Here is a 10,288-nt window from a genome sequence, read left to right as displayed (position 1 = left end):
ACTATGAAGAAGGAGTCGAACTACCGGTTCCTGCATAGCGTGGGTATACAACCTCCTGTAGATGGGTTAGTTGGTGAGAACTAGCATGAAAATTAGGATAAGGATAAAGTAATGCCACTTATAAAAACCAAGTAAAAACCATCCAATGCAAACAACCATACATATATATATAAGTGCTAGGAAAAGGGACCGGGTTTAGCATGCCATTAAAACTTTTACCTAGGTTGTGTAGCTTAGTCGTCCTTCCACCCACGAGCTATAAGGGTTCAGCTCCCCCTACTGGACGGGTCCCAATGCATGTAGCCACATGACTAGGATATTTCTGGGATGACTAGTACATCCATCCAACATAAACATGATAATCACATGTGGCCATTGAAGGCCCCTCATATCTACAAATATGAGTTTCTGGTTTTGATCCCCTCGGGACCGCCACCTTCCACGGCTTAGCATACACTTCCCGCCATTAATGCCTAATTAAAACCAAGTCAAACAATCTAATTATCCCTTTTTTATCTAAGGCTATTCAATAAACCAGTGGTATTATTATACCACCACACTTGCAAGAATTATCCATAGCCAAACCATTTAGATAAAGGGGACATTCAAGTTCCCCATTATTATCCCTATTAAACCTCTTGGAAGACTACCATGTTCTCCACAAGCATAACCGTTAGCCATTAACCTTTGTAAACCATTGAAAAATATTTAAGGTTTCATATATATGCTGAAAAAAAGCAAGAGTTCCTTTAAAACAAGCATTTCATCAAACATCTTGGGGGAATAATATCACCGAAACCAAATTCCATTACCATGCAATTCAATTTTCCAAAACCACCATTAATGCATAGAAAACATAATTAAAACCATAGGAAATCATAACCAAGCATTTAACATAAAAACTCCCAAATCAATAGTTGAAAGCCATAATCATGCAATAGTAAAACTATGAAATCAACCATGTAACCATGACTTTAATTGAAATTACAATTAGGGAAGAGAATTATGCCTTAAACTAAGAAGATTGATGTAAATAATTCACCAATACAAACCCCAAAGTAATCCCTTAGTTGAAACCCTAGATCCATTCCCCTAAAGCTTGTGAGAGAATTATGATATGTTTAGGAAGAGTTTCTAAGTGTTTAAGAGTAAAATAATAGGGTAAATAACCTCTTAAGTGTATTAGAAATTGTGGGTCCTTATTAGGGTAAGTAGAAAATTATCCAAAAAACCCCCACTTAAATCCTATAAAAACCCGACATAGGGTCTTGACTGACACCCTTATGAGTCGTAACCTCCCTTATGGTTGATACCCATCCGATCGTAACCAAACCTCAACCATGGATCAGATACTGTCTAGTATATGGCTCATCCACCTAAGTTATAACCTAAACATATGATCTGTACCCATGATCCATATCCCTAGAAGAATGTAACATCAGGAGGATCAAATACTATCCACTTTACGAGTCACCTATATGACTCGTACCCAACCATATGAAACTCACCCCTATGTCATATCCAATCCAGTAACCAAAACCATCACACCAACTAACATTGGTCAAATTATGATAGGACTTCACCACTCGTACCCTAGTATATGGCTCATACCATGAGTCATGTTAGGTTCGAAGAACAGGATTCAAGGAAATTTTCTAAGGGTCCAAACCTGGGATTCTTCAGGAAGGGAGAATAAGAGGGCCAAATTTGGTAGTTTTAACTTCTCTCAATAGAGGTCAAAAGGTAGATCTCAGTTCTATAAAAAATCCTTAGCCCCAGCCCCATCTTCTGTCAGTGCTCCAATGCTAATTTCAAAAAGGACAATTGGGATAGATCACCAGGTTCTAAATCCCAGGGTAGTATGATAGTTGTTGCACCAACCCAGTTTGCAGAAGATATGGTAAGAACCATAAGAGTGAGTTCTTGGTAGGAAGCAATCTGTCATCCTCGAAATTCTTCTAGAAACCTTTATAGTGTTTGCTTCCATAGGTAGTTGCGAACAGAAACTGTCTAGTCATAGTGCCATATAAAGTTACCTCAACCAATCTTATAGAATAAGAGATGACCAATGTTGATGTCGTATTAAGCATTGATTGGCTCCACTCTTTTTATGCATCAATTGATTATACAAACAAAAGTCATGTTCAAGTTTCCCAATGAGCCATTCGTAGAATGAAGTATAATATCTTTACACCTACCTTAAGGAAAGAAAGGTGATATCCAATGGTTGTATCTATCATGAATCAAGGAATCACAATAAAAGTTTTATGTCTTGAGTCAGTTCCAGTAGTTAATGAGTTTCAAAAAGTATTTCTTGAAGATCTGCCAAGAGTTTCTCCTAAAAGGGAAATCGACTTTGGAATAGATCTCCTCACACATGCATTTTATTTTAATTCCACCTTATAGAATGGCTCCATTTGAGCTTAAGAAATTAAAAGAATATTTGAAAGATCTCTTAGATAAGGGCTTCATTAGGCCTAGTATTTCCCCGTGAGGTGCCCCAGTTCTCTTCATGCGCAAGTATAACGCCCTAAATCTGGTACCCGGAATGCTACATGGTGCTTATGACCCCAAGGGACCACAAGCTAACCCATGACTGATACTGTACCTATACACTGCATAATATACTTATAGAATACGGAAAACATGAACAATAGGCCATAAGGTTCAACTGAATAGAATATCTAATAAATAATAACATCCATATAGGGTAACAAATACCTAAAAAAACTGAAAGCAGAATCTAAAATCTGAACTAAATCTGAAAGCCTCTAAATACTATCTAAAATAAGGAGTTGAAGGAACATGTCTCCAACTAACTTTGTCTAGCAAAACTGAATTGAAATAATGAATGAAATAAAAATAATATCATCCTCGAATGGATGAGCACTCACTACAACTCTACGACTGGGATGGTACTGCTGATCTGGAACTCGTGTTATTGAACCTATGGTGTAACATGAAAGAAATTACAATAGAATAAATGCGTCAGTACGACTGGGAGTACTGAGTATACTAGTGAGGTAGGCTAAATGAAAAAGGGTTTACATGCATGAACAATACTAACTGACTGACTGATATGAACATAAGAGTACAAACATGCCTACATAGTAACTAAAATCATGAATACATGATATCTGGGTCTGTACGCTAATACATGGTTTACTGTTATCTAACATGACTGATACTGAAATTTTGATAACATGGATGACTGTTTCTAAAAGTCCTAAATCTAATGGAACTACCTGAGTTTTGAACTGTAACTGAATTAACTATAACTGACAGTCCTGGTATACTAAAATCTAAAGAACTATCTAAGTTTTTTTACTGAGACTGGGACTGAAACTGTGGGAGGTAGTTGCTTAATCGACATGCCCCAATAACACATATAGCTAGGTTGGGGCCCAATCTCTGCCCCGACTGAAAGGGTGTCAATACCGCGCCACTGGTATGAACAACTGTGAGTGACCCTTAGCTGGCAAGTACTCTAATGAGAATGGTGGGAACCCTAAAATGATAGGTTAAGACACCTCATCAACCCGAATCTGGCAGGTTAATATGTCTCAACCTATGCTGGATATGTAGTTTTGGAACATAAGGATGACTACTAAGAATCACACCCTAAACTGGTAGGTGAGTTCCCATCCTTGGGATCACTCGGTGCTAATTTATACTCCCATCTGAAGAGACTAAACATGATTTAACTGGATGTACATGGACTGACTAACTGACTTCCATTGACTGATGGAAAAGTACTACTATTCTGAGAATTTATTGAGATTATGAGATTTCTGAGATTTCCTGAGTCACATGACTAATCGAGTTCTACAGATCATGGCTTCACTGAGATTATCATAATAACATGACATGGATCTAGGCACATAACCATATTTTTCAGGTACTAGTACCCCCAGGACTCGATGGGAGGAAACTGACACACATAACTAACTTGATCATAAAATAGAGTCCACAATTCACCATATCATAAGTAGAGAATTTCACACTAAGCATAGTCCTTAATATCTTACGTATGGAAGGAAAATTCATACAACATGTGTATACTTGCATAGCTTCAATATCATTCTCAATCCATATCACAATAACGATGCATATCAATCATGTGGAGTTCATGTGAAATCATAAAGCATAGAGCATGGACTTGTCATTTAAGCACTATTAAATCATGGGACATGAATTCAATCATCCTAGGCCTTTTATAAAATACTTTGCATGTATTCTTTTAGCTTAGGTGTGTTTTCATGAATTTCCCAATTTTAAACCACATAAAGTTCATGGATTTCAACTAACGAACACATATACTTCATGAATACACCTTTAGATATCATCTTGAAACTTAAACAACAATCATCAATATGTACATGGTTATATCACAACAAGACAAGCATAATATAATATTTAAAACATAGTTCTTGAGCTCTATGAATGAAATGGATCCATATATGAACACTACGCATACCTTAGATAGAAGATTCTTGATGATTAATGGAGAAATTTTCTTGAACTTGAATCCCTCAATTGAAAACCCTAATGTGTTCTTGAGAGTATTTTGAGAGAAAGAGTATGATTTGGTGAAATAAGGGCTTAATTCCATGTTTATGGAATATATATATGGGTGGAAAGATGACCTAAATACCCCTCTAGATATGTTATTTAATTTTTGTGAAAATTACCTGATTTGGGCCCCCGACGCAATGTGGAGATATTGCATTGCCCCCCATTTGTGACCTGGAAACTCACCGCAATGTGGTGGAATCTCGGAGAGACACTGGAAATTGACAAACGTCATTTTGGCTTATGGCGTAATGTGCCACTGACTAAAATGATGCTGCTGAAACTTTAAATCACCATAACTTCTTTACCGGGTGTCCATTTTAGGCAAATTTGGTATCGATGGAAAGCTTATTCAATTCTATACAACTTGGAGGGTATAAATATTCCAAAATGCCACCTTGGTGGATTCAAAAGTTCTTAGCTTGGCTTACTCTAAGTGACTCTTATGAACATAATTAACACATAATAAGATCTATTATCACTAGGATATTCATCCTAATTCATGTACTCCAATATGAATAACAGGATAAGAGGTTTCATATGTTGGAATAGCGGTTTATTTTCTAGCTTAGAAATATACGGGTTATTACAGCAAGAAAGATAATTCTCTTAGAATGTTCATTGATTACCGTTAGCTGAACAAAGTCACAATCAAGAACAAGTATTCTCTCTCTAAGATTAATTACTTATTTGACCAACTTTAGAGAGCCAATTATTTTTCTATGATAGATCTTAGATCAGTCTATCATCATCTCAGAGTTTAGAAAGTGGCATTCCGAAGATGGCCTTCAAAACTCGATATGCCACTTCAAATTTGTAGTTATGTCTTTTGGACTAACGAATGCTCTTGTAGCTTTTTATGCACTTGATGAACATAGTATTTAAGAAGTTCTTGGAAATATTTGTAATAATATTCATAGATGACGTCCTTTTCAATTCTCGTAATAAAGGAACACATACAAACTATTTAAGGATTTTTTTGCAGACACGTAAGGATCACCAATTATTCACTAAGTTTAGTAAATGTGAATCCTAGTTGAAATCAGTAGCTTTTCCTTGGACATATCATTTTCAATGATGGCATTCGATTTGAACCTTAAAGACCGAGGCAATAAAAAACTGGCCTAGACCCATCTCTCCCTCAGATATCAAGAGTTTCTTAGGTTTATCTAGTTTCTACAATTGATGTGTTGATGCAGAGGGGAAAGGTTATATCATATGCCCATAGGAAGCTCAAACTCCATGAGAAGTTTTACGCGACTTATAATCTGGAGATGGAAATAGTAGTTTTTTCCTTAAATATTTGGAGGCACTATCATTATGTGGTCCATATTGATGTGTTTACTGATCCAAAGAGTTGTGTTCACTCAAAAATACCAAAATCTTTGCCAAAGAAGTCGGCTAGAATTGCTAAAATACTATGATATGAGTGTGTTGTATCACCGGGTAAGGCCAATGATGTGGCTTATGCCCTTAGTAGATTGTTCTCTGGGGAGTATTACTTATTTATAGGATATTAAGAATGAGTTAGTCTATGAGGTTCATCAACTTGGTAGATTGGGTGTTCAGTTGGTTAATTCAACTAAAGGTTGTGTTTGTGTTTAGAATGGTTCGAAATCTTCCTTGGTTTCTAAGGTAGAATAGAAGCAAGATAGAGACTCTATGTTATTTAAGTTAATAGAGGTAGTTCAAGATCAGAAGGTTGTGGTTTTATCCCAAGGGGAAGATGGTGTGTATTATTGTTAGGGCAAGTTATATGTTCCGTATGTGGGTGATTTGAGGTAGCGAATGTTAGCAGATGCATATGGTTCGTAGTATTCTATTAACCCAAGATCCACTAACCACTATTTAAAGGAAGTTGATGAGTATTGATTTTACCACTAATTTGCACCAAACATTTTATGCACACTACCATGTTCTGTATCAGAAAATGAGACATCAACATAATTTAAATGCACTAATATACACATTTTTGTAGGTATCTAGTTAAGAAGGTGAAATAATATCGATTAAAACTAAAAAAGGGATCAGATAGAATGAAATAGAGTGCAGCTAGAGACCTAAAGTAGTTCAGCCTCAATTACCATGATTTTGGTCCTCAGGCTGTGGTTGCGGTCAGTTAAGATGGTCAAAATAATGTGATCACAGAGCACATCCACGTTTCCATAGTCGTAGTCACAGTCAAGTCTGCATGATCGCAGTTTAGTGGGAATATGACCAAAGAAAGTTTTGTAAAATTACATAGACGAATCCCAAGCCATATTTAAGAAAAAACCATTTCTTCTTTGCGTATTTCTTACTCATAGATATTTTTGAATTCAAAGCAAGAAACCCTAATTAGGAAAGTTTGAACCTAATTATGGAGGCTTGATTTCTTAGTAATATTATGAAGAATTAATGCTTTGGATAATCCTCATAGTATATCTCTCATTACTTTCTTCATGAGTAGCTAAGTAATTTAGTCTTGGGATCATGTTGAACTAAAGTGTAATTTTGTGTGGGGATTATTGAGTTTTTATGATTGATTGTCGTTGAGTATGTATTCCACCATTGCTTGAATTTATAAGTTGGAATTTATGGGTGAAAACCCAAATCTTGAAATAGGTTTGATTGGTGAAAACCTTAAACTCTAAAAAACCTTCACCATCCTTGAAAGAGGGATGAAAGTGGACTTGAGGTAACCCATAACATCGTTGAAAGAGTGTTGTAGGGGGACAAGGCAATGGTTGACAATTGAGTCTATGGCTTACTACCTTTTGCTATCTTAGAATTAAGTGTATTTTGAGTGTAAATCATGTCAAGAGCATCAGCCTAAAAATAGGGATGCTTGATTGAGGTTTTGGGTGATTACGAATTGCATACTTGTTAGGTGCTCCAAAGAGACAATGGGTGAAATCGTTGTGGTTTTACTGAAATATTAACTACAATGACTTTCGACCTAGCCTATACTTAAGTTAACAACTAAGCTTCATTTTAAACTATCATCAACCTACATGCTCTTAATTTTTGGCAGACATAATCCCAAGATTTCCTCCAAACTTGAGTTAACATGAAAAGTGCTATTTAGTGTGTTGTTAGCCAAAGATTGTCACAAACAATTTCAAAACCAATCCCCCATTTTATTTTACATGTTGTGTTTGTTAGTACTTCGGGTGACCCTTAAGTAATTAGAACACCCATAGGACTTGAAATTTATAATTTTCTCCTTGTGGATTCGATCCCAACTCTAGTTGGATTATTGATAACTACTGCCTCACCCCTCAAACATGGGAGTGACTTGAGCGTTATGAAAATGGCTTTGCTTCCTAGGAGTGCAATATAGATTTCACTTGTGCTGTGTGATTTTTACTTGGGAATACTTGGGGTGGTATAATTTACTTTATTTGTTGTCTTTAAATTTTTTAAGGTGATCAAAGTGTTAATGGAACAATGAGTGATATGCAAGAAGCATGATCCCATTTGATGAGCTTACTATGGTGTTTCTTGATAGATACTTCCCGCCATCTAAAGTACTTCAAAAATAGGATGAGATTGTGAATTTTTGGAAAATAAATAGAGAACCATTGTTTGAAGCTTGGTAATGATTTAATGGAAAATAAACCTAATGCCCAAATCATGGAGTCCCAGAGAAGTTGCTTCTTGAGATCTTCTACCATGCTCTTGATCCATTAAATAGAACGATGGTAGATAATGCAGAGGATGGCTCCATAGTGAAGATACACCACCATGTGGCCTTTCTATTGATAGAAGAAGTGTCAAAGCAAAATTAGGGTTGGCATACCTGGGATACCAAAGTTCCCAAGATCCCTTCCACTGCTTCCATGGTTGATAAAGAACAAAGAAAGCAGAATAAAGAGAAGGACGAGCCCATGGAAAAAATGATGACCTAACTTAAACTCTTGACAAAGCATGTTATGGGTGCACCCGCAAAATTGTAAATGCCGTAGAATCAAAATCTTATGAAGATGATGAAGAAGCAAAGAAGTTGGATGAGGAAATCCGATATTTGGATAACTACTCGGGGGTTCCGCCCCGCCTATCAAAGGCAAGATGGGAATCAAGGTTGGATGAACTGCTAGGGGGATAGAGATTGGAGAGATCATAATCCTGATAATGACTATTTTGTCCCCCCTTATGATCATGATAAGGCCAAGGAATCTAGCATCACTGACCCCAAAAAGTTAACAATTGAGGCTGTGTTAACAAAGATCTTGAATAGATTTAAAGAAACAAACAAAATGGTTCATAAGTTAAAGGGTGATTTCTCCCAACTTTCCCAAACCATGGTATCTCACTCTGTCTTTATCAAATAATTACCTAAGTCAGGAAAATCTCCATGCAACTAAATGCTAGGCCTAGAGACGAACTCGCTAGTGACACGATCGCTAATCCAAAGAATGATTCTCAAGTTTTAGCAATTGTCACAAGGAGTGGAAAGACACTTGATGAGCCCTCTAAAAGAGGCTTAAGTGATAAAATGCCCAAGCTAAAGCAAAGGAGGTGTTACCTCAAAGTCAAGAAGAAAATAATACGAAGGAAACCAATGAAAGTGATGAAGAAGTGGTTGATATTACAAATCCACAAAGTGAAGCAAGGACCTCAACCTAAGTTATTCCTCTATTCCCTCAACTATTACATAAAAAAATAAAGGGGACAAATTGAGGAAGTTTATGGCAAAACTTAGGAATCTATCAATAAACATCCTGCTGCTCGAGGTAATCCAAGAGATCCTGGGATATACTAAGTTAAGAAAAAAGTTGATGTACAAAAAGAAGCTTGTTAAAGGTTACACCATTGAGGTCACTCATAGGTGTAGTGCTATCATGGATAGTAAGCTTGCAAAAAAGAAAGATGACCTTAGAGCATTCACTATTCCTTGTACAATTGGAATGCATGAGTTTGTAAAAGCTCTATGTGAACTTGGTGTGAGAATCAACTTAATGACTTTTTTTATCTACAATAAGCTCAGATTGGATGCCCCAAAACCAAACTCTATGCAACTTTTAATGGAGGATTCATCCATTAAAAGGCCAGTGGGAATTTTGTTTGATGTCCTTGTTAAAGTGGACAAGTTTGTACTTCTAGCGGACATTGTGGTATTGGATTGTGAAATATACCAAGAGGTACCTATAATCATTGGTTGTCCTTTATTGTCAACCATAAAAGCCATTTTAGATTTATACATGGGGGAAATAAAGTTTAGGGCGCAAGAGGATGAGGTCGCTTTCAAAATTTGCAAGACAAATAAGAAAACCTTGGAGCTTCAAGTGCTCTTTTTAGTGGATGTTGAAAGTGAGAAGGTGAACAAGGATGGAATTGATGACCTAACTTGAGAGTTAGAGAATAAGTACGTCATTCCACAATGATAACTAAGGTGCTACATGGGAGGCAACCTGTAATACCCCGGGAAATTTTTTGTTGAAATTTTGTGCGTAAACTTGTTGGGTTCTATCTTCTAGAATGAATTATAAATTTTTCATGCGGAATGTATTAGATTATGACCCACCATTGCGTAGAGTATCGAATAATATTTCCAACGATATGTGGATCATCCAAAATGAACACCCGAGCGACGAGTTACGAACATTCCGATCGAACCATGAATAGTAGTGAACAGTAAAACGTGCAGAAAAAAGTACTGAGGCCTGGCGTATTTTTGCTCCAACTTTAAACGATCATAACTCCTTGTGCATAATGATCTCGGTGATCTACTATA

General features: G+C 36.5%; 1 protein-coding gene across 1 annotated transcript; it reads left to right on the top strand.

The window, feature by feature from the left end:
- Window positions 1-9,332: 9,332 nt before the first annotated feature.
- On the top strand, window positions 9,333-9,905 carry LOC124888929. Its single transcript, XM_047400213.1, has one exon. It carries the CDS (start codon window positions 9,333-9,335, stop codon window positions 9,903-9,905), a length of 573 nt encoding a protein of 190 aa, XP_047256169.1.
- The last annotated feature ends 383 nt before the right edge of the window (window positions 9,906-10,288 follow it).

The sequence above is a fragment of the Capsicum annuum genome, chromosome 11, assembly GCF_002878395.1.
Source record: "Capsicum annuum cultivar UCD-10X-F1 chromosome 11, UCD10Xv1.1, whole genome shotgun sequence".
Lineage (NCBI taxonomy): Eukaryota > Viridiplantae > Streptophyta > Magnoliopsida > Solanales > Solanaceae > Capsicum > Capsicum annuum.
The sequence above is the reverse complement of the archived record's forward strand: the minus strand, read 5'-3'. Positions and strand labels throughout refer to the sequence as shown.

What these genes read in the sequence shown, in the direction of transcription:
- LOC124888929 (XM_047400213.1), top strand. Translation starts at nt 9,333, where the DNA reads ATGTACAAAAAGAAGCTTGTTAAAGGTTACACCATTGAGGTCACTCAT.